Below are 26,720 nucleotides of genomic sequence, written 5' to 3'. Positions count from 1 at the left end.
CATATACTTTTATGCAAAAATGCTTAAAATCTGTACATTTATCTTTGTTTTTTTACATTAAAGTTGTTCAATTTTAAAAAATAATAAAATGAGTATCTATCATAAATGTAGAATACATCATTCATATTTTGCTTGAGAAACACTGGTGCTTATATTACTGTTTGCTAGCTGGATCAGCTGGAATCAGCACTTAATTTCTTGTAAATCTCTATTAAAGATTTCTGTTAAGGACCTTCATTCCTTCTCCATGTGATAATGTGTTGTTCCTTTTTTAAAGCCCTTTGTTAGGGTCAGATACAGGCAAACAAATATAGACAACTTTCAAGCAGACACAGATTCGCACACATACAACAGAAAGTCTAAGGACAGAAGACACAGGGAAGGCAAAATAGAGAATTTCAAATATGGACTTGTTCTTAGTTAAATGACATCAAGAGGAAATGCTTTGATATTTTTTTTCCTTAATGCAACAGCGACGAATTATTGGTGACTCAGAGTTTACTATTAATGTCTTCAAACCAAGAGCACAAAGGAAATGGGTAAGAGAAAGAAGAATGGACATTACGAACAAAGAAAAAGCTCCAATAACAAAAAAGAAACCTTATTCAGGGTCCAAATAGTAAAAGAAATATCTATGGTATTGAGTAACTAAAATGAGTTTAATGGAACATAATATATACAGACTTTAACCTTTTATCTGACATCTTCCCTGTATTAAAGATCTAGTACTAGAATTTCAGTTCAAATAACAGAGGCATACTAGTCAGAATAATATTTTAAAATACAAGATGGTAATTTTTATTAAAATTAATATAAGTCTATTAAAATCCTAAATACATAAATAAAAATATTACAGCAAAGAAAATGATGATGATAGCAATCATCAACAGGCCCACATATGAATTCTTGACATGTTTTGTTTAATTTTTAATATCTAATCTTGTTGCTTGTTTTTGTAACATAAGCATCAAAGAAGAACATGATTTATCAATACTAATCTTCACAGATTCCAAAGCCAGATTCTGATCCAGATTTGTAATTATATTTCTTAATGACAGAGCAAGTGCTCAGGGAACAAATCTTTCCATTTGTCCCCTGACAATCCTCAGATTTAAAATACCATCCAGGAGTGAGAATTAACAAGATTTGATGAAGGATGAACTGGAGAAAAAGCCAAAAATGTACAGTCAGTACTTCTAACCTGAGCACTTCATTTATCTCTTCCAGGTAGTGTTCTTTGCATCTATTAGTAAAATAACCGATCTTAAGTGATTTCAAAAGAGCCTTACTAGTTCCAGTATTCTGACTTAACAGTTCTTTGACAATTTTTTAAAAATATGAATGTGTATAAAAGGGGGGAGGAGACTTTCGTCATCACTCATAATTAATACACAATTCAGTAATCTTAGCCAATAGTGACATTTTAAGCTTTTACTCTTGAAAACCTATCATTATATTTTCCTCCATGCTTCCCACCAAAACATTTTTTTAATTTGCTTTTGAGATAATCTTGTTGCTCAGGATGGTCCCTAAATCATGAACTTAAGCAAGAAAGTTACCAGGACTATAAAGACATTGTTGTGCCTAGCCAGCTACCCATTTGGTCAATAACATGAAAATAAAACATTAATTTCATTCATTCAAAGTTAGAGTGAACCCTAGGAAAATATATAGGTGTTTTGGAGGATCCTGACTGATTTCTTTTCAGAAAAGAGATTAAATTTGGTGTTTGACTTTGGAATTAAAGCTCAAGAATATGATCTTTCTAATTCAGATCTTCCCCACTCTACACCCCAACCCCCATTCACTGAAAGCACAGACTCTTCTTGCTTCTTAAAACTGTACTAACGGATATTTGTAATTTGCTAACAACTCTTCCCTGCCAAGAAAATGTTCTAGGTAGATGGGAAACAATTATATATGTGAAGAGAATAGTTTATGTTGTGCTTGTAAAGTTTACATCCATGAAGAAATTATTAAATCGTTGAAAAGAATTCCTTTTTAAAGGAATTATATTATAAATATAATTAGAGTTTACACAATGAAAATTTTTAAAAAAAAATATTCAGTGGGGATTGTGGTGGTATGTAAACTTATTTACAATCATTCTTGCCATCTACTGGTTGGAAAAAGAATACACCCTAGGGACTGAAGAAAATCCCTGTGTGTTATAAAATGCTTTGAGATTACTGGAATATGAGAAAGAAAGAAACAAAAAGCATTTGAGTCAAATTTCTTAATGAAGAAAGGAGAGTGGAATTACTGTTGAAAACATGGGAGAAGAGAGGAGAATAAAGGAAAGAGGAGAAGAGAGTAGAGGAGAGGGAAGGAGAGGAGAGGAGAGGAGAGGAGAGGAGAGGAGAGGAGAGGAGAGGAGAGGAGAGGAGAGGAGAGGAGAGGAGAGGAGAGGAGAGGAGAGGAGAGGAGAGGGGAGGGGAGGGGAGGGGAGGGGAGGGGAGGGGAGGGGAGGGGAGGAGAGGAGAGGGAAGGAGAGGAGAGGGGATGAGAGGAGAGGAGAGGAGAGGAGAGGGGAGGGGAGGAGAGGAGAAGAGAGGAGAGGAGAGGAAAGGAGAGGAGAGGAGAGGAGAGGAGGTTCTGAGAAGGAAATGAGGAGGATGGAAGTGTGGGAGGAAGAAAGAAGGAAAACTGAATCTGTACAGAGAAAGGGAGTGATTAAAGCAAAGTGATTAGAAAGCTGGTAAAGGTCCTTCTGGGGTTTCATTTCTGACCAAAGATGGCTAAACATACAGTCAAGTGAAGTGGGTTGCTTAAGTCGTAGGTAGTATAAACAGGAACTGAATTCCAGATCTTCAGATTTCTAGTCATTCCTTTCCATGCCCAAAGAATGACTTTGTTTTGGATTGTTTTACATTTCCTCTGTTCCTTACTACATCCCAAAGGAATACCACAAATGTTCCTCAAATCTTAGTCATTATGAAGGCACGTAGTTAAACAAAACATAGCTTTCGCTAGTCTTTTGTTTTCTTTACAAATACATTTGACTAAACACACACACACACACACACACACACATAGGGTAGGGTACAAAAATCTTTACAGAATACCAGATCAGAGTTGAAAACACAGGTGCATTTCTTTGACTGTCCAAATATATGGGTTGTATTATAATCGATCTCTATATGGCTAAAGTGCTGTGTGGCTTAGTGTACCCTCTGTCATATCATCACTGAAGCTGAGCAGTGCTTGAACTGCTCTTCCCGCAAAACAAAGCTTTTTCAACCTTCTACTCACTCTGCAAATAATGAAAACATCAAATCATCAGAACATGGACAACATATTGAAAACATAGTGTTTTGAAATTCTCTCAAGGCCTTGAACACACCCCCTTTTTTCACCAGCCCTTCCTCCTCCCATGTTAGCCTCTGCCAGTTTTGCCTTCCTATGTAACAAAGCCTTTAAGTTTTGTGCCTGCTGCTAATGCACTTACCAGGATTGTCAGGCTGCATGACAGCTGTCACAAAGGTGTGAGGAAAGAGCATGGCTGCACCTTTCCTCATTCCCTGAAGCTGTATAGTGTTGCCCTCAAACATAACCCCATGTATGTCAGTCTCTGTGCCTAGGCCAAGTAGGTGCCAGACCACAGTATCACCCTTGCACATGTCCAGCTTGGGCAGGTTAGAGAACAGAAATCCATTAATAGCTGGAAAATAAAAACACAAGACAAAGTAGGGAGATGAGATCAGATTACTCAAATCATAGTCAGCAGCATATCAGCCCTGTATTTTGATGTCCCATAACTTGAAATTCCTGAGCATCCTAAATTCTTCTGCTTCCTGTGTTGGTTGTCAATTTCTACTCAGAATTTCTTTAGGATGAGAGCCCAACTAGTTTGTTTGGTTGGTTGGTTGGTTTGGTTTGGTTTGGTTTGGTTTGGTTTGGTTTGGTTTGGTTTGGTTTGGTCTCATCTCTTTCCTCCCCTTTACCACACTCTGGAAACAATGGACTATTATCTACTACTTCAACTCTTACATGTATAATCCAAATAAATACATCTAAAACTCACCTGTTTACCCTTGGTTTTTCCAATGTGTCTTCCATGTTACATGCTCTAATTTTCTTGCTCTTTTTCTTGTTCTTTTTCCTCACTGTTCTAATTCTACACTCTTCCATAGAGTATGTTTCCCAAAGTTTCATATTCAAACTAACTCCTCCTCTTTATCTTCACAGGGAATACAAAAGATATTTGCTCACCTACAACTCTTGGGGAAAAGCCTCTTTCCAGATACCCCTACCTAAAGTATTTATACACAAATATCCCCCCACCATTATATCTAGGAGATCTATCATCTTTATATCTTTAAAGTGTTAAAGATAGTGTATTTACAGTGTATGTTTTTACATGCTTCTCCCTCAAACCTAAAATAGACTTCAATTCTTGCTTCTATGTAATCTACTTATCCATCATGCCCTCCCTATCCTCTGTCTTTCTGTCTGTCTATCCTTCCCTCTAAAGGAAGATTTCTGTAGTACAATGTATTCCAGAGTGTCCAAAAATTTCCTACACTAAGAATCTCAGTTTTCTGTCTCTCTATGACTGCCTATTAGGAATTTAACAAATTCAAACTGGAATAGCATGATTCGTGAAAGTGTCTTACTTTCCCCACAATAATGGAATAGTTTGGGAAGGAAAACAAAGATGTAGAAGTCAATATATTCAATTTTATGTTTTTTTACTATCTACTTTCCCCCAAATATAGGGAAACCTTTCCATGCTCCCACCTACACTGGAATCAGAGTCCAGGACTCATTTAACCAACTCCCTGGGTTCTGATGAGAACATTGCTAATTCCCAGTTCTGTCTCTACTGCCTTTAATGTCTTGATTGCAACCCAATTCACTCTTCAGCTCCTGCTTAAGCATTCCCTTATTCAATGGATCATCTACATTTACTGATCCTTATTAATGTTCTTCTTTTTTGAACTTAAAAGTCTCTTCTAGACATTTAGTAGTCTGCCTGGACTGTTCTATAATTATTATCACATCATGGAAAATTGCTGGGTGCTCAGTGATATCTGGGACTAGTTTTTTCACTCCCTCTTTCATCCACCTACCCATTAATTTGGTAGTTCAGTAATTCAATTAACATTCACTATGTGTTAGAACCTAATAATTAAGTAGTGTAGAGGATGCACAGATAATCAACATACTTTAGAAGAAGTAAAGAACTATATACCAGTTACAATGTTGACGAGTGTATGAAATATATTCTTTTAAGATTACTAAAATACAATGGTACACAGAAAAGAGAATAACTACCCTGGACTTCCCTAGATTTGAGTTATAAGAAGTATGAGGTAGCTTATGAGTAGAATCTTAGGAATTGGGAATAATTTTCAAATACTGAAGATAAATGCATGAGAATGTGTATTTCAAGCAAAAGGCGTAACAATGTAAAAATATGAAATAAGTGGGAGTTTTTGGTTGTGGAAAGAAAAAATGACCATACTTTGCTGACTTAGGAGATATGGGAGAAAAGTAGAGGAAGACAAAACTGGATGGAGGTTACAGCTGTAGCCCAGGGATAGTACACTTGCCAGCAGGCAAAGGGGCCCTGGATTCTACTATGGGAACAACAAGAAAAAGAATAAAAGAATATCATCCCAGCTTAATCTGTCACTTGTATAGAATTTTCATCTTCTACCACTATCTTTTAGTACCTCTCATACTGTGTAATACAGACCATAGCACAAGACACCAGTGTAAGAACAACTACTGTTGCAGTGTGGTGACATGGTTCAGTAGTTAGGACAGCCTCTTCTAGCCTCTATGTATAACTACACACACAGAGTAGTGGGGGAGGTGGCAGAGGGAGAGAAAAAAAATATCAATCATTATTTTTAAAAGGAGAACTATTGTTTTACATTGTATCCTTCAATCTAACTTGTTTCTTGAATAGAGATGATTAATGAGATGAACATTTTTAGAAACTAGTTACAAGTATGATTTGAATTACATTTTGCTTGAGGCCTCAAAGTTTTGTTAAAGGCAAAACTATTCCCCATACCATGCATTTGATTGGAGTCTTGGAAGCCCTTGACATCCTCTGAGAGCAGTCGGGAATCCAACATACCAGCTGCCTGATTGGCATTATTGTACCAGCTCTTGTTCTCATCAAACACAGTGAAGAGGAGAAAAAATTCTTTATCCACTCCTTTCTGTAGTCCCATTGGAAAAAATAGAGGGAGGAATGACAATGGTTTCAGCAGTTGAATATTGTGTAGTTGTAGACCCACAGATACCTGATTCATTCTCATTTCTTTTTTCAGATTCCAAGCCAGGCCCATATCTCATGCTCAGAGCTGCAGTTGTTGCTAGGTAGGCTTTCATCAGGAAAGCTTAAAATTGTAGAGGAGATAAGGTCAGAGTAAAGAAACAAGACTAGATGCAAGTGATGTATGAAAGCAGTGAAGAAACACCCGGTGTGGATTAAGGACACATAGAGCAAGCAGTATGTGACCAGAGATAGCCCAAAGCCACCTAGGGAGAGAATTCGGAAGAGAGTAACTAAGAAAGCACAAAAGGTTTACAAGAAATCTTTGAAAACTGAAAAAAAGTAAAAAGCATTATCATTATTTATTATTTTTACAGCTACCGTTTACTAGGCGATTACTATTCCAGGAACTGTAGCACACTTTTTGTGTGCTAATTTTATGACTATCCAAAGAAATCAAAGAGAGTGTCTTCCTTTGTTAACGCTTTCTTTACAGATGAGGAAGTTGAGTTAAGGAGAATTTAAGTAACTGGCCCAAGGTTACACAGTTAGGACTATTGGGGTAGATGGAAAAAAAAGCAAACATATATCAAAGTAGGTGTATTGATTAGGAACAATTTTGTGGACCACTCAGGTGGGAGGGAGAATACTAATTGAAGGATAATAAAAAGCAAGGAAGAATTAAAACCTAAAGTGGCTATGTGTTTACATGTAAAATAAAATACATAAAAACAAGAGGTCTAATTGCGTTGTTTATGTTCCTTCTATTCCCTTACCTCCAGGATCCAGCCCCATTCTTGACACAACCCAGCTTTATCTCTCTCCATCCACTCTACTCAGACTCCCCAGAAATACCTGCTTGCCATCTGCACCCAAGGCCCCAGCCTTGCACACCAGTAGAGGGCCAACCAGGCCAGAATTTGTATCTCTTGTAGGATCTGCAGCAGAGAAGTACATCCAGGTTAGACAGGCAGGATCCTCAGCAGTGGGCCCAGCGTGGGGAGGAACTGTCCAGTGGTATATTACTTTTTCAAACGACTTGGCTATTTTGGGATGAGATGTGCCTGCAGGAAAACATAAGATCACTATTTTCATCATCAGCTCCAGAGAGTATAATAAAAATGATAAACTACAAAGACATTTTAGGGCATCAATGATGGCAGTATACATGCAACCTGATACTGAAAATCTCCTGGTTTAGGAACATGCAAGAATGGCTCTAGTAATCAGGAGCCTAGTTTTTCTGATATCACTAGCTTTTACATGAACTGAGTCAGTATGAACATAATAAAGTTTCAATTTTCTTAAATCATATGACTTCACTACTGAAAGATATTTCAATGTTTCTTTGGAATGTTTCTTATTTGAAAACATACATTAATTTACAGATATAAATATATATGTATATATAAAGATATATATATAGACATACAGATATATATATACATAGATATATACATACACACATATATCTATATATATCTATATATATATACATATATACATATCTACCTCTGGATAAAATACTTCATTGAAAGGGAGACTTACTACCTGTCATTATGGTCCATTTCATCTTTGAACAGTTCTGATTATGAACACCTTTTCCATTTAATATATCGGTATGTATGTAGATTTATGTTAAGACGATACATGATTGGACCTGAGAAAGATAGGGAAAGGTTGAGGAGGAAGAGGAGACAGGAGGCAGAGACAAGATGGAAACAGTGTATATCCAGCTTGATAAATTTGTTATTATTATTTCTAAGAGTCTTTATGGGTCTTTTATCTCATATAGAAGGGCATTTTGTATCTTTGTCCATTGGATATACGTTTATTATGTCGAGGGTTTGTAGATTGAGAATTTAATATATAAACCTGTTTGATAATCTACTGGACTTTGGGGTCATGTTTGTGCTAAGCAATGGTGAAACAGAACACACTGGGGCCGTTGTATCCACCCAAACAGAAACAACAAGGGCAGTGAAGTGAACTGTACCAGAGTTCTTAGAGGCAGCCTGGAGCGCCAAGTGGTCTGGAGACCAAATGTGTGTGCTCAGCTCTGCACTAGAGCAGTGTCTGTGAAGTGAGACCACGAAGGTGATAAAAACTTAAGCCATGCTTTAAATATTTACCACAACATATGTATGTGAGGAAGTACATATATATCTATAAATATATGTGTGTGTGCATGAACATTACTTATACTAGAACTTCTTCATAATCATTTATTTTTATGACAGTGCTAGAGAATAAATTGAGGGCCTTATTCATGCTAGATGAGAGTTCTACCACTGACCTGCAGACTGTCTTAAGGCTGTAACATTTTAAATGAACATCAAACATGCTAAACCAATGCAAAGAACTGTGTTTTTATTTTAATTTTCAGCATTTTAGTAGCCAAAGAAGTTTACATGAAAGTACCTAAATAATTTTTGATCTATCAAATTGTCAATGTTTTATAAATTTTAATTGGTGTGGTGAAAATGGTTCAAATGGTACCTAACTCACTCACTTATAAAGAGTTTCCATGTAAACAGAAATAATTCTTCTTGAAAATAATACTGGCAAAATACATCAAAAGAGCTGAAAAAGCTTTATGCAACAGAAATGAAATATGATATTTAGTAATTACTGTAAAAAAGGTTAAAATAAGGCAGCCAAATAAATGTCAATCAAAACAACAGTGAGTTACATTGGTATTGCTTATAAGATTCTCATTTTGTCCTAAGTAAATAAATAAAAAGGTTTTCCTAGTGCAGGTAAAATTATAAAGAAATAGACCCTTTTAGATACTGTTGATGCAACTAAATATTAATCAGACTACAAATCTGTACAGACAACAATATGGAAGTAGGTGATATAGATTACAATGTGAATATCTTCTGACAAGCTAATTATGTTCTGAAGAATAATCACAATAATCTTACAATAGCATACAAATATATATTGGTACTATATCTTGTTGCAAAGAGAAAATATTTGATGTTTTATGAACGTTTCTTCGTCACTCATCATTTTTAATTCCTTAAATTTTCATAAATAGAAAAACACAATGGATGTGCCACAGAAGAATGAACTATTTGATAAGAGAAGGGGAAAAACAGTGGGAGAAGAAGCAACATAGAAGGCAATGAAAACATTGAATACACATGTGAAAATACCATTAAAACTCAATTTTTACAATAAAAAACAAAAGAAAGGTTTTAAAAGGCACAGTTATGATCCTATCATTTATACTCTATTCCTTTTTATAAAATTTTGTCAACTTTAACATATTTATATCTACTGAGGGTTATAGCTCAGTGGTAGAACATATTCTTGGCATCTGTGAACTCCTAGGTTTTATGCTCAGACACCATAAAGGAATAAAAGTCCCCACTTGTGCATATTTACATCTATTAGCATACATGTGGAGTTTTGCTTGTTTGGTTTCATTTGCTGAATCATTTACAAATAAAATTTAAACCACCACGACCTCATAGTTGAAAATACATCAGTATGAATTCCTATGATATGGCTGGGCCGATGGCTCAGCAGTTAAGAGCATATATTGCTCTTGCAGAAAACCCGAGTTCAGTTCCCAGCACACCCTTCAGGTAGCTCACAACTCACTCCAGCTCCAGGAGGATTGGACACCTCTAGCTTCCAAGGGCATCTGAATTGTTATGCACATACACAAACATACATGTGCATAATTAAAAATAATAAAACTGAGCTTACTACCATGGTCCCTGTAGCCGTGTCATATACTATGGAACCAAGTAGGCTAACACTGCTCTCCCTTCCTCCATCCTTCCATCAGTTCACCAAGTCCTAAAGCTGCTTGCCAGTAACAGCTACCTCCTCTCAGTCTGTATCCCTCTAGCATTCACCAGCTTGATCCCTACCAAAGATCCTCCAGTTATCAGACATCATCCAGAGTTCCGAAGCCCTGGCAACTGCCTGATTAGGACCTTCTAGTTACTCTATGTATTCTTTAAACCGAAGAACAATCCACATTGCCAGGAAAAACTTGCTCAAGACTTTATCCAAACCTAGATGGAGGTTGTATTCCCAAATACCATTTAAAAAGATGAAATCAAGATTCCAACCCTATTAGGAATGAGCTCTGTCCAGAAAACATTGTAAAAGTTACCATTGAAAGAAGAAAAATGAGTTGAACAAAAACAAACAAACAAACAAATCAGTCAACAAATTTACCCCAGATGTGCAAGTTCTAACACAGAAAAAAACAACACACTCATATACACACACCAAAAAAACAACAATCAAAGAAAATGACATGCTATCTCCAAAACACAAATTCCCACAGTAATACTCCTTGTTGAAAATAAATGGGGACACTTTTAGACAAAGATTTCAAAAGATTATCACAATGGCAAACAACTCCAACTATACAAAAGCAGAGAGGACCTGAGATAAGGAAATCAATCTAAGACATGAAAATAGAGTTTTCATTTTTAAGAAAAACCCAAACTGAAAAGATGCTGGAAAAGAAAAACTCAAAAAGCAAATTAGAAATGTGAATGGAATTGGTGTCTGATTAATAAAAGAAAAAAGAAATGGAAATGGAAAGCCTCACCAACAAAATGTGTCATGCCAAAAACATATTTAATGATAGCTGACCAAGTAGAACTGTTAGATTATTTAGTAAACAGCAATGAAAAAATTCAATACATAGGAATTGAACATAGAAGAGCTTTAAAACATTAATGAAAGACCTAGACTCCAAATATGGACACAGAATAAGGAAAAGACAATTGAACTGAGAATATATTTAGTAAAATCAAAGAAGAAAACTTCCCAACCCAGAGATAGAGAAGCCCATCTAGGGTAAAAAAAAATCTTAAAGAGTGCCTAGCAGATAAAAAACATATCTATTAAAGTTAAAACATTAAGCATGGAGGATAAAGAAAGGTTACTGAAAGATACAAGACAGAAAAGTAAAGTCACATTTAAAGGCATAACTGTTAGAACAATGATTATTTAACAGAAACCTTTAAAGCCAGAAAGGCCTAGATGGATATATTCCAAATCTTGAGACATGACAACTATCAACACAGACTATTATACCCAGAAAAACTATTAAAATTAAATAATTAAAATTGTCCATGGTAAAAACATACTAAAGGAAGTTAGGACTAGAAAACCATCTCTACAGAACTAGAATAATATTTTGATATGAAAAAATATATAACCAATAGTTCATAAGGAACAAATAAGTAATGTCAGGACAAGTTATCAAAAGAGATATAAAAATATACCACCAAATCACTAAAATGACAAGAATTACCACAATCTATCCAATAATAACTGAAGACTATTGATCTCCCTTTATAATAAAAAGACAAAAAGAGACTGCATTATAGCAGAAGATTCATCTGGTTGTTTCCTTCAAAAATTATGACTCACTGTGAAAGACAGATACCGTCTTACGATAAAGGGACTTCTAAAAATGCATTCCAAGCAAATGAAACTGAAAAAATAGCAGATGTAGCTACTCAAATACTTTAGAAAACTGGTCAGAGATGCAAAATGGATACTTCATGTTCCTTATATTGGTGAATCAATAAAATTGATAAATAGACCAATAAGTAAAATTGTACCAAAGAGATAAATTAATTAAATTAAATATAAACAGGAAAAAAAAAAAGAATCCACTACAGCATAGTGACAGTGGGTGACTTCAATACATGACTCTCACCAATAGGGAGGTGGTCATCCAGAAATAAACTAAGCAGAGATAGGCTGGAACTAAATTACATAAAAAAGAAGAAAATCAAACAGACAGACATAACAGTAATATACAATATACTCATACAAACACCAAAATATACACATTATTCTCGGAAGCCTATGAAATGTTCTTTTTAATAAACAACATACTGGTACACAAAGCAATAATCAACAAATATTGGAAAACTGAAGTTACATCTATATTTTAACTGATCAAAACAAGTAGTACTAGATATGAACAGGCAAAGAAATGACAAAGTATAAAAATGCATAGAAACTAAAAAGCACGCCACTAAATGATAATTGGGTGAAGGATGAAGCCATGAAGGTAATTTTCAAAATTTCTAGAAGAGTTGCAGAGATGGCAAAAAGTTATGTGTACTTTCTGCTTTTGAAAAGAACCTGGGATTTTTTTTTACTACCAACCACATGACAGGCCACAACTCCCCGTAGCCTGGGTCCCCATAACTCTAGTTCTGGCTTTGATGTGTACCAGGCATGCACGTGGTGCACATACATACCTACAGGCAAAACACTCATACACCTACATTTTTTTTAAAAATTAATCTTTAAAATAAACCTAAAAAATCTTAGAATTGAATGAAAGTGAAAAGACCACATTTCAAAATCTATGGGACAAAATGAAGGTAGTCTTATGAAGAAAGTTCCTCACTAAATCTCTGCATAAAAAATTAAGGGTTCTTCAAAATACATATGAGACAAGAGACATTATAATAGACACCAAGGAAATTCAGAGAATCATGGGACATAATTTAAGAATCTATTATTCCACCAAGTTGGAAAAAGTTTAGAAAATGGGTGAATTTATAGATACATTTGGGCTAAAATATTTAAATACTTCAATCAGAATTCTCCTATACTTGATAAACACATTCAACAAAGTAGCAAAATAGAAAATTAACATACAAAAATCAGTAGCTGTTCTCAAATGAGGAAAGCCAAATATGGCTAAGAAACACACTTTAAAAGGTTCAGCATGCTTAGCCATCAGGGAAATGCAAATTTAAAACTACTTGGGATGTCTTCTTACCTCAGTCAGAATGACCAAGACCATGAAAACAAATGGTAGGACATGCTGCAGAGAAGGTGGAACATTCATTTGTTGCTGATGAGAGTGCAAACTGTTACAGTTACTATGGAAATCAGTGTGAAGTTTCTTCAAAAAGCTATAAAGAGATCTACCACGTGCTCCAGTTCTATCACTCTTGGCCATATCCTCAAAGGATTCTGTATGTTCACTGTGGTTCTATTCTCTCTAGCTAGAAAATGGAAGCAGCCTAGATGTCTATCAACTGATGAACGGATAGTGAAAAGTGTTACATTCACACAATGTAATATTATAGCTGTTTAGAAAAAAAGAAATAAAAATTTCATGTAAATGGGTACAGTGGTAAATAATACTTCTGAGTGAAGAAATCCAGGCTCAGAAATGCTAACATATTTTCAGTCATTTGCTAATGTTAGCTTTGACTCTTTGAACATGTATATTTGATTTGGAATACCCATAGAAGTCAGAAATTCAGCAAGGTGCCTTAGGGATTAACATGTTTAATGGAAAAGAAAAGAGAATGCAGCAATATTAACGGCTAAGGGAGAATAACAGTACAGGAAGGGCTAAATGGGAAAGGGAAGGATATAGCCGCACAGAGGAGGGAATAATAGAAAGACATAATCAACAGTGAACTTTTTTTAAAGCCATAGGGAAAGCCTAGTACTATAAAGGTTTCATAAAATAAACTCATATACATCAACAAAGAGTTTAAATGCAGTTACTCTGCAGCAGCACAGCATGCCCCTACTAGTTACCACAGGCCAAAAAATGACTGGCAGTTATGGGTTATCTATTTGGAGATGTTGAGAAGTACAATCCCATTCATCTCTAAATACTAATGATTCCTGACAATACTTTTGGTTACCCTCTAGAACTGGATAGAAAAACTCTGTTACTGAACCTTCCATAACTTGTTTCATAGAACCTGAAGAAATCAAGCTGATACACCTAGAAGCTTCACCCATACGGACTAGCTGCCATACTGTTAAATGGTGGTAAGAATGCTAATAGAGGAGAAAAGGAATCACCAACCTTACCTTGCTGTGAACTCTATGAACTATAACAATGGCCAGCCTGGCAAGACTTACCACTGGCCCAATAGTGTTATGGAAAGAACCAACTACTTTGTGACTGGACCCAAGAACCCATAGATAGATAAGTTATATAAGTTATATATATATATATATATATATATATATATATATATATATATATATATATATATATATATATAAAAGTAATATAAGTTATAACTTATAAGTTATATATATATAATATATATATATATATATATAACTTATATATATATGCCCTAGGGAAGAACATATTACTATCATTCTGATAAATTGACATAATAGTAAACTCATTGTTAAAGACTGACATCTCTATTGTTCTATGAAGAGATAACTCTCATCAGAGAAACTTTTTTTCAGTAGATAATGAGTAACAGAGAAACTCATAAATGGCCAAGGTATAGAGAAAAAGAGACTAGATAATACTTAGCTTTGAACAGAATATTTATATCCAAGGCTCAAAAATCACTGAATAAAGGGAGCAGAAATATCCTAAAAAGCAGAGGCAGAAGCTGAGGATGGATACACAGAATCAGTGTTTTCTGATCACAGCAGGGTAGCTATGCATGCAAAATCTTAGCAGTTGAGACAGCCTGTATAAGACCTGAGCAATCTCAAAGCAGACAAAATTTTGTCCTGAAGAGGGGAGTTGAATACAAAGTCTCACAACTACATAAGGATCTATTGGCTGTTTGTGGAGGAAGGGTCCATTTTCTTAAAGTATGCAGGCTCTGGTGTGCTATAGACCTTCCAGTAAGGCCACATATCCAAGAATATATGTGCAGAACAATTGAAGTTGATTTTTTATTTTTGTTGCTGTTTTAAGATACCAAATTGTGTTGGTAGGGAAGTGGAGATGATCTGGGAGTAGTGGGTTAGGGAAATGCATATGATCAAAATACATTGTATGAAACTCTCAAAGAACTAATGAAAATGAAAAAAAAAAAATTTGTGTTACTAAAACATTATTACCAAATCTAAGAAATTCCCTAACATTATGCAAGGAAGGACTAATTTATGCCCAAACCTTTTAAGTTATCTCCAGAGTTTCTGATTGGTTTCATTTTTAAAGTCTGTGAAAGGATTTTACCAGGTTACACAGGGTACCCTAAAAATGAGTATGATCCCACAGTGGCTTCACTTTTCCTGGTAATTCCCTTCTGTTTCCCAGATTCTGTGATCATAGAAATGAGCCACCAAACCCAACGGGTTTTGCATTTTTGACAGTCTGTTTTTTTAGCACCAAGATGGCTTCAAACTTGGGCACCTGACTTGGCCCCTAAAATATTGGTATTACATGTATACCCTCACATCTCAATTTTGAATGTTTATTCAATCTATTTTGTATCAAGGATCAGCAGAACTTTGCAGGTTGCATTTAATTCCCTCTATAACTCTGTCCCTTTCTTCATATTGACTTAATAAATAGCATGGTCTGAATGGCTTATAGAAATTATTTTTATACTTGTTTGCAACTTTGACCATTAGTGCTTTTGATATGTTTATCTTAGAATAAGCATATGATAATATCATCTGAGAAAATAAGAAATCAGTTACACAGTAATCTCACTTCTAGAATTCTGTCATGTAATGTAACACAGTACCCCCTCATTGAATCTTGGATATACACATTTGTATGTCATTTTTTAAATGTTAGGACTATTTAAAATTTCTTCTAAAAAGTTATATGCCTTACCAACAGATGATAAAGCAAATAAGCTATGGAAAATCCATGTGAAAGAATGCTACATAGGTCAGTAAAATGTTATATTATGACCATAGACAGGTAGAATGTAACATTGACAACAGTAGGATGAAAAACTGTATAAATTATATCATCTCATTCTTTAAATATATTAATAACAATGTATAATTATAAAATAACAATATATAACTACAAAAATATTTAAAAGGCATATGAAAACATGACAATTTTCCTATGAATGATTATTTTATAACTGTATATATTCATGTTTTATCAAAAGTTCATGATGTGTATATTTTACATTAAGAATATAGTCACATGTACTTTAATTTTGGTGCTGAGAATAGAACTCTGGATTTTAACCATGCCAGATATACCTGTGGCTTCTAAAAATACTATTTAAAAGACTATATTTTCAGCAATAGTTTCTAAAATACATTTAAAATATATTTCTATTTTTATGAGGGTTTTTTATTACTCTATTATTTATTCATTCAAATGACAACAACTTTGATCTTTCTCCCATCTCTTCACTTATTTTCTTCTAGAACCACCTATAGCCTACATTGTTGAAAACCCAGCTCACCATCATTATACACGGTGCCCTCAGAGTTTTTCTCATAAAAGACGCCATGGGGTTGTATGCTGAATGGCTGGGAGGCACGGTTATAGAAGACCACCTGGATGGTGTCACCCACTTCAGCCTTTATCACTGGTCCTGGAAAATGGGAAAGTGAGACTATGAGAATGAAAACAGATGAAGAATAGAAACAAAGATATAGGGAAAGGAATTATAACTGAATATACCCAAGATAAAAAATACTTCTCTTTAAAAATAATCTAAGAATAAGATATTTATAACAACAAGGGTAATATTCAATCTACTGTCCCTTGTAATCCTCACATATTACTCTAAGTTATTACTCTGAGGAGGGGTTATTGCCTCTATTATACAGATTAAATAACTTCAGGGAAGGATTGACCTATAAAATTTAAACAGCAATTACAGAGCCAGAACTTAAAGTAATGACTTCTTTTATACCCTTGTCAGATCCATTTCAATTAATCTTAAACTTTTTTTCTGTTCTTCCATAGTTATGTTTCCTAGTAGTTTCTATCTAACATCTGAGCTCACCAAAAATCTTAACCAAATTACAATCTAAGAGAATGCAGGCTATGAACTAGATGGGTAGACCAAGCAGAACTTCTGAGCTTTGGTGTGTGACTTGGGTCACTTTGAGGCTACCAACACATTGGCCTGATGGCTTATACTGCCTCTACTTTAAGGTTAAATCTTCTATATTGGTTTCCTAGTTCAATTTCCACATGGTCTTCATCACTGAACAAATGGGTATATACAGAGAACACCAGCCAACAAAAATTGAACACCTCTCTTTTCTAGGAATGATATTTTCTCCTAACATTTCTAAAAATGTTTCCTATACAGAATCAATTGCACACAAATATCCTGGAATATTATATTATTTCCAAAGCTTTCTTTGACCTGATCTACTTTATTTCCTGGTTCCATGAAATTATTGAACTACCTTATCTTCTTCTATTACATTAATAACTGTGCTTTAGGCCTTCTAAATATACTTTCCAATATCATACAGCAAGCCTAGTTCTATATCCCTAATAATACTGAACATGTCTATATGTTGTGGTAGTATACTTCTGGCTCTAGACATACTGACCTTACAGCCTTTTAATAGCTCCTCAACAATACTCCTACAGAGGCAATTCACAGAATGTAATCTATATAATAATGGTAATAGGGGACATTACCAAAATATTTTAGTAGTGCAAATTTGAGAAATAATATATAATCTCAATTTTCAGCTTGAGCATTCATCATAAACAAATATAAACCTATGGTTCTCAAAAGTCTTATCACAAAATTCCATTTAACTATGCTTAACCTACTGACTTTTAAATACACTCAGACCATGGATACATTTTACAAATACTCATTTCTTGAGTCTGAACTTGGGATATCCATTTACAGAGAGTTCCCTTGAGTTACCACCAGACTCAAGTCATAAATTCTTCTCACTTCTTTGTTTTTATTTCATGAATCACAAGAGTTCAGGATTCCTCACCTAGTATTCCAAGATGTGTTTCTTCTTCCTGATGTACCCTTTCTTGGAATGTCTCATCTTGAAAGGCTTCATATCGAACTTTCCAGTAAGTACCTCCAATTCGACTAGAGCTCTTCTGGAAGTACTTATCTGGGCCACTGACATGTAAAAGGGTAAATGTTATATGAATAGACTGAATATCAAATAAACTCCCATCTCACTCTTTATCACACAGACTTCTAAAGCTTTATGAATGAATCACCTAGGTGAAGTCACAACAGTGAAGACACCTTCTCTGGTTTATAGCACTATTAAGTGGTATACTAAGAGTCTTCTGCGTGCAAATACACTTGCCCACTTATGAAGAAGCTTCCAGAGCACACTAGCACTTCCTTTCTTGACAGTCTCCAGAAACTGGGCATTGGATGGATATAGGTAGCTTTTATCCTTTTTTAGTAACTTCTAAGATCACATTTTTTACATGATTAGTGCATTTTTACAGAGCTTCAGCTGAAGGACTGGTTGCTCTCTCCTTCCACATAGGTAGGCCCTCTCTGGTGCTGCCCCAAGGGAATAGCCAGCCCCAGCAACTAATATCCACCTCCTTGTCTCTCTTGTAATCTTTGTCACTTGCTCCATAGTTACATGTCTGCATTTATTGGTTTATTTATTTTGTTCCTAGGGGGTCTAAAAGTTTGTTATCTGCTTTTCCCTAAACAGCTAGCAAAGAACCCCTGTTGCCCTTTATCTTGTCACGAATAAAGTCTCTGAGTCAAATGCCCTTTAAGCTCACTGAGAAACTTACTCTGAAAGTTTCAGATACCTCCCCTTTCAGATACAAGCCTATTTGTCTTAAAGTCTCTTCTAAAACCACTTGTCCAGGGACAGTTGGTACCCAAGCCCTATAAGAAAGTTAAATAAGAAAAAAAAAAAAAACAAAAAGAAAGTTAAATAAGAAGAAAAAACCTGATGTGAGTAAAAAATACCATGCTCTTGAGAACAGGAGTGTAAATTGTTAGGATAAAAATATTGTGGCCTTGAAAACAGCTAGGAGACTAATCATTCCCAAGTGGCTTCCCAAAGCAGATTTATCTGCTGCTTATCCTATGATATACAAATATAACAGTATAAAAACAAGAAACAACTAATTATAAGTCTCACGAAAGAGACTTATGAGACTGGTGAACCTCTTAACTGGTCAGAGAATCCAACTGACTATTTTGGTTCCTGGGTTGCCCAGCTAGCTTCTGTTCAATGGTATAAATGTCTGATTTGATGGTCTTCCATCCCTCTTCTACTTGCTATTTTATTCTTTATTTCTAGTTACTGTACAGTTAACAAAATCCATTCATTCAAAATCAAATGCACAGCTATCACAAATCATTTCCTCACATGGAACAATCTCCCTAGGCACTGGGCAGACGTTAAGCAATCTTAAAATATGTTTGCTTGTTTGTTCATTTGTTTAAATAAAACCCACCACTATTTAAAGAAAGAAACACTATCAATTTCTGCATAAAAAAATCTGTATTTCTTTAATACTAAAACCAGTTAAAGGCACAAACACACAAAGATTTACATTATAGAGTAATCTTGCTGATAGGCATAGAAACTACATTTCTTAATAAAATATTCACAAATAAAATGAAATAATACACCAAATATGTTATTACTATGATCAACTTGACTTTATTCCAGGAATGCAATAGTGCTTCAACATATGCAAATTAACACATAAAAATAAGTAGTCAACCTATACATCAACAGTGACCATGCTGAGAAAGACATCAAAAACAAATCCCATTCAATATTCTCTCCAAAATTACTTTGGAATAAATGAAACCAAGGAAGCAAACAACGTATACAATGCAAACTTTTAAATACTCAAAAAAGAAATTGAATAGTACTCCAGAAGATGAAAGGAAATCATATGCACATCAACAGGAGGAATTAATATTGTGAAAATGACCATGCTACCAAAAGCAATCTATAGATTCAATACAATGTCCATCAAAATTTTGTCACCCTACACAGAAACAGGAAAATATATTAAAATTCATTGGGAAGGATAAAAGATCCCAGATCACCAAAAAATTCTGAACACATACACACACACACTCTGCTAGAAGTATCAGTATAACTGATTTCAACTTGCTTTACAAACTTATAGTAATAGCAATTACTAAAAGAAAATCATGGGTTTTAAAGAGCAAGGACAGGAACATGGAAGGATTTGGAGGCAGGAAAAGAAAGAGGAAAATTATGTAATTATAATCTCAAACAGTAAAAAAATTAAAATAGTCATACAATCATTTAAAATAGAACAGGAGCAGACATGTAGATAACTAGAGCAGAATCAAAACCCACATAAAAGCCGTCCCACTCAGTTACAGCCCCTTGAAGTTTTATAAAGATATCAAAATACATGTTGGAGAAAATACAGACTTGTCAACAAATACTACAAGCAAACTGAATACCCACATGTAGAAGATGAAATTAAATTTCTGTTTTTCAACCTGCACAAAATCAACTACAAACGGACCAAAGAGCTAAATGTAACACGCGAATTTCTAAAACTGCTAGAGGGTAAAGAAAGGAAAATATTAAAACCATATAGCCATAGATAATGTCTTCCTGAGAACTACAGTCATTCAGAATATAAAAGTTGACACTGAGAAATGGAAACATGAAATTTAAAAATAATCTGTACAGTAAACGAAACAATAACTAAGTATAGATAAACCTTGCAAGCTGACATTTCACAAAAGATTAATAGAATAAAAAAACCCACAACAATTTAAAAACTCAAACAACCCATTCAATAGGATAGCTAATAAAATGAATAGAAAAATTCTCTTCAAAACACAACTCTTTAATGTGTGTGGTGTGTTATAGCTGCATATGATGCATATAAGTATGGGAGTATATATGCCCATGTGTGTGCATACAGAGTTCAGAGAAGAACAGGGTCTTCCTCTCTTGTCATTGTACCTCATGGCATTGAAACAACATTTTGCACTTTCTCTATGATAAATGACCTTTGGGATCCATCTGGTCCTACTCCCCAAAGTTAGGTTTTATAAGCACAAATAGATGCTAGAGTTTCAAAGTAATAACCTCATGTTTGAAGAACACATATTATTCCCAACTGAGCCATATACTGAGCCCCTAAACAGTTTTCAAATAAGAAAATGCAAATAGATAATAAACATATATGATAAATACACTCTTCCACATCAGTAATCCCAGAAATACAATTCAAAAAGTCACTGAGTTTGCATCTTACCTCCAGTAGAATATCAGTCCTCAAGACAAGAAACAACAGTAAATGTTGATTCAGGTGTGAACACGAGGGAACTTTTTTTTTTAATTGAAGAATTTTATTTTTTAAAAATACAAATATAAATGTACAAATTTTAAGCACTTTTGCATAAAGGTACACGAATACATTTTTGTCATTGCTTGGCTTTTTTTAATAAGGGTTGATAGTGTGCATTAAGATCTTACTAGTTACAATGAGCATAAAGTACATGTAAAACAGTATGTAACCCAGAATTAGTCAAGGTTTTCTTGGTGTGTAAGGAGTAAATATAATGGTTTTTACTTTTCTTTTTTTTTTTCTTGAACTTCACACAGTCTGTGAGTTGTTTCTGGGGTGTTCGGAGCTTTCTGGGGGTGAATATCCAATTATCAGTGACTGCATATTATGTCTGTTCTTTTGTGACTGGGTTATCTCACTCAGGATGATATTCTCTAGATGCATCCATTTTCTTAAGAATTTCGTTAAGTCATTGTTTCTGATAGCTGAGTAGTACTCCATTGTGTAAATGTACCACAATTTTTGTATCCATTCATCTACTGAAGGATATCTGGGTTCTTTCCAGCTTCTGGCTATTATAAATAGAGCTGCTATGAACATTGTGGTGCATATGTCATTGTTGTATGTTGGAGTGTCTCTGGGGTAAATGCCCAGAAGTAGAATAACTAGGTCTTCAGGTAGTGCTATGTTCAATTTTCTGAGGAATCACCAGACTGATTTCCAGAGTGGTTGTACCAGTTTACAACCCCACCAACAGTGGAGAAGTGTTCCTCTTTCTCCACATACAAGGGAACTTTTACACACTGTAGCTGTAATGTGAACCAATATAGCCACTATGGAAATCAATAAGGAGTATTCTCAAAAGTAAAAGAAAACAACTCCTAGAAATAGGTCTATCATATAACAAGCTGCACCAAAGGAACACAAAACAACCTATCACAGACACACTTACTCATAAGTGTTTACTGAATCACTGTACACAGTAGCTAAATTATGAAACTAATTGATGTACCTAACAATACAGGAATATATAAGGAAAATATGGAATTTTTACACCACAGTTAAGAATGAAGTTACAATAATTGCAGAAGAATGGATAAAACTAGAGAGAATCATATTGATCAAATTAAACTAGTTTCAGAACAATGTATATTGTGTGCTTTCTATCCTCTGTGATTTCTAGATTTTATAACCACCTAAAATCGTGCAAAGATAGAGAACAGAAAAATAGAAGCAGAAATAAATGGAATTAACTGTTCAGGGAAATAAAGACTACAAATGGAAGAGGAAATGATTGATTAAAAGGAGGTTAGGGGAGGGAGAGACACTGCCATCAGGACTGCCTGCTGATAGCTGAGCACACAGAGGAGACCCAGGAACAATCTCCCTCCTAAACCCACAGTTGAGTCTATGCTCTCTGTCTCCGCTGATCTATCTGGGGAGAGACCTCTAGGAAATTTCAGGGCACAAATATCTACAAACAAAAATGGAAATAATAAAGAAAAGAACAAAGGGAGACAACCCTGGAGATAGAAAACCCAGAAAAGAGGTCAGGAGTCATAGGCACAGGCAAGCATCACCAACAGAATACAAGAGATGGAAGAGAGGATCTCAGGGGCAGAAGATAAGAGAGAAAACATTGAAACATCAGTCAGAGGAAATGCAAACATCAAAAAGCTACTAACCCAAAACATCTGGGAAATCTAGGACACAAGGAGAAGACCAAACCTAAGATTAATAGGTGTAAAACAGATCAAAGACTACCAACTGAAAGGCCCAGTAAATATCTTAAACAAACTTATAGAAGAAAATTTCCCTAATCTAAAGAAAGAAAACCATGAACATACAAGAAACCTACAGAACTCCAAATAGATTCTACCAGAAAAGAAATTCCTCCAGACACATAATAGTCAAAACAACAAATGTTCAAAACAAAGAAAGTATACTAAAAGCAGTAAGTGAAAAGGGACAAGTAACATATAAAGCCAGACCAATCAGAATCACACCATACTTCTCAACAGAGACTATGAAAGCTAGAATATCCTGGACAGATGACATACAGACCCTAAGAGAACATAAATGCCAGACCAGGCTACTAAATCCAGCAAAACTCTGTTACTATAGATGGAGAAACCACGATATTCTTGGAGAAGACCAAATATACACAATATCTGTCCACAAATCTAGCCATATAAAGAATAATAAGTGGAAAACTCCAACACAATGAGGAAAACTACACCCTAGGAAAAACAAGAAAATAATCCTCTTGCAACAAAACCGAAAGAAAAAAGGCATACAAATTCTACCTCTAACAACAAAAATAACAGGAAACAATGATCACTATTCCTTAATATATATCAATGCACTCAATTCCCAATAAAATGACATAGACTATCGGACAGGGTTTGTAAATAGGACCCAGCATTTTGCAGCATGCAGGAAACTCATCTCAGCCATGAAGACAGGCACTACCTCAGAGTAAAAGGATGGGAAAAAAGCTTTCCAAGCAAATGGTCCCAAGAAACAAGATGGAATAGCCATTCTAATATCAAATAAAACAGATTTTCAAAAGTCATGAAAAAATACAAGAAAAAACACTTTTTACTCATCAAAGGATAAATCTATCAAGATGAACTCTCAATCCTGAAAATCTGTGCTCCAAATACAAGGGTCCCCACCTTCATAAAAGAAACCCTACTAATGCTCAAAGCATATATCACACCACACACAATAATAGTGGGAGACTTCAACACCCCACTCTCATCAATGGACACATCATGAAAGCAGAAACTGAACAGACACAGTGAAACTAACAGAAGTCCTTAACCAAATGGACTTAACAGACATTCATAGAATATATCGTCCTAAAACAAAAGAATATACTTTCTCAGCACCTCACAGCACCTTCTACAAACTGACCATATATTCATTCACAATAGAGCCCTCAACAGATACAAGAAGATCGAAATAATCCCATGCATCCTATCAAATCACCATGAACTAAGGCTGGTCTTCAAAAACAACAAAAGGTCCACATAAACATGGAAGCTGAACCACACTCTACTCAACAATAGCATGGTCAAGGAAGAATAAAGAAAGAAATAAAAATCTTTTTACAATTTAACAAAAATGAAGACACAACATACCCAAACTTATGAAACTCAATGAAAGCAGTGCTAAGAGGAAAATTCATACCTCCGAGCACCTCCAAAAAGAAACTGGAGAGAGCATACCCTAACCGCTTAACAGCACATCTGAACAAAAAGAAGCAGATACACCCAAGAGGAGTAGAAAGCAGGAAATAATCAAACTCTAAGTGGAAATCAACCAAATAAAAGTAAAAAGAACTAAACAAAGAATCATCAAAACCAGGAGCTAATTCTTTGAGAAAATCAACAAGATTAATAAGCCCTTAGCCAGACTAAAAAGAGGTTGCAGAGAGAGTATCCAAATTAACAAAATCAGAACTGAAATGGAAGATATAACAAGAGAAACTGAAGAAATTCAAGAAGTCATAAGATTCTACTACAAAAGCCTATACTCAACAAAACTGGAAAATCTAGAGAAAATGCACAATTTTCTAGACAGATACCAGGTACCAAATTTAAATCAGGATCAGATAAATTATCTAAACAGCCCCATATCACCTAAAGAAATAAGAGCTGTAACCAAAAGCCTCCCCCCCCAAAAAAAAAACCCAGGACCAGATGAGTTTAGTGCAGAATTCTATCAAACCTTCATAGAATACCTAATATTAATACTCTCAAAACTATTCCACAAAATAGAACCCCCAAAAATCTACCAAACTTATTGTTTGAAGCCACAATTACGCTCTTCCCTAAACCACACAACCACCCTACAAAGAAAGAGAGCTTCAGACCAAATTCCCTCATGAACATTGATACAAGAATACTCAATAAAATTCTTTCAAACTGAATCCAAAAACACATCAAAACGATCATTTACTATGTTCAAGTAGTCTTCATTCCAGGAATGGTTCGATACATAGAAATCTATCAGTGAAATCCACTATATAAATAAACTCAAAGGAAAAAAAAAAAACATGGCCATCTTTTTAGATGCTGAGAAAGCATTTGACAAAAATCATGTTATATAAGTCTTCTAAAGGCCAGGAATTCAAGGCCCACCATACTAAAACATAGTAAAAGCAAAATACAGCAAACCAACAGCCAACATCAAACTAAAAGGTGAGAAACTTGAAACAATCCCACTAAAATCAGGGTCTAGACAAGGCTGTCCACTCTTTTCCTACCTATTCAACATAGTACTGGAAATCCTGGTCAGAGCAATCACACAGAAAAAAAAAGTCAAAGAGATATAAATTAAAAAGGAAGAAATCATTATTTGTAGATGATATGATAGTATACTTAAGTTACCCCAAAAATTCCACCAGAGAATTTCCATAGCTGATAAACAACTTCAGCAAAGTGGCTGGATATAAAATTAACTCAAACAAATCAGTAGATTTACTCTACTCAAAGGAAAAACAGGCTAAGAAATTAGAAAATCAACACCCTTCACAATAGTCACTAATAATATAAAGTACTTTGGTGTGATTCGAACCTAGCAAGTGAAGGGTCTGTATGACAAGAACTTCAAGTCTCTGAAGAAGGAAATTGAAAAAGACTTCAGAAGGTAGAAAGATATCTCATGCTCATGGATTGGAAGGATCAACATAGTAAAAATGGCAATCTTTCTTAAAGCAATCTACAGGTTCAATACAATCTCCATCAAAATTCCAAATCAATTCTTCACTGAGTTAGAAAGAGCAATTTTCAAATTCATTTGGAATAGTACAAAATACAGGATAGCAAAAACCACTCTGAACAGTAAAAAGAAAAACTTCTGGGGGAATCACCATGCCTGACCTCATTACAGAACAATTATGATAAAAACTGCATGGTATTGGTACAAAGACAGTCACATAGATCAATGTAATAGAATTGAAGTCCCAAAAATGATCCCACACACCTATGGTCACTTGATGTTTAATAAAGCAGCTATTCAATGGATAAAAAAAAGAGCCTCTTCAACAAATGGTGCTGGTTCAACTGGCAGAAGAATGCAAATCGATCTTTTCTTATCTTCTTGTACAAAGCTCAAGTCCAAGTGGATCAAAGACCTACACATAAAACCAGATACAGTGAAACTAATAGAACAGAGCCATACTGATACAAATGTGGATGCTTCCAGCTAACCATCTGACTGAACATGGGTACCACAATGAAGGAGCTAGAGAAAGGACTGAAGGAGCTGAAAGGGTCTGAAACCCCATGGGAAGAACAAAATTATTAATTAACCAAATCCACCACAGCTCCGAGGGATTAAAACACCAACCAATGAGTTTTCATGATGAGACCCATAGCTCCAGGAGCATATGCAGCAGAGGATAGCATTCTCTGCCAGCCATGAGAGGAGAGGACTTTGGTCCACCAAACGTTCTTTTTCCCAGTGTAGGGAAATAGCAAGGCTTTGAGGTCG

The 26,720-nt window shown here is 35.0% G+C and overlaps 1 protein-coding gene across 10 annotated transcripts in view; it reads right to left on the bottom strand.

The window, feature by feature from the left end:
- Positions 1-26,720, bottom strand: part of HEPH (hephaestin) — a gene marked incomplete at both ends in the record, with an annotated part of 92,293 nt that overhangs the window by 47,115 nt on the left and 18,458 nt on the right. For 4 of the 10 annotated variants that reach the window (XM_080910704.1, XM_080910706.1, XM_080910710.1 and 1 more), the window contains 5 exons: positions 3,449-3,661; positions 6,026-6,176; positions 7,088-7,296; positions 16,405-16,536; positions 17,921-18,057. In XM_080910704.1, coding sequence (XP_080766830.1) covers positions 3,449-3,661; positions 6,026-6,176; positions 7,088-7,296; positions 16,405-16,536; positions 17,921-18,057 — 842 coding nt within the window. The remainder of the gene's footprint in view (positions 1-3,448; positions 3,662-6,025; positions 6,177-7,087; positions 7,297-16,404; positions 16,537-17,920; positions 18,058-26,720) is intronic. The other 6 variants (XM_080910708.1, XM_080910709.1, XM_080910712.1 and 3 more) reach the window with 4 other exon arrangements.

This window comes from Micromys minutus (assembly GCF_963924665.1).
Source record: "Micromys minutus genome assembly, chromosome: X".
Taxonomy (NCBI): domain Eukaryota; kingdom Metazoa; phylum Chordata; class Mammalia; order Rodentia; family Muridae; genus Micromys; species Micromys minutus.
The sequence above is the reverse complement of the archived record's forward strand: the minus strand, read 5'-3'. Positions and strand labels throughout refer to the sequence as shown.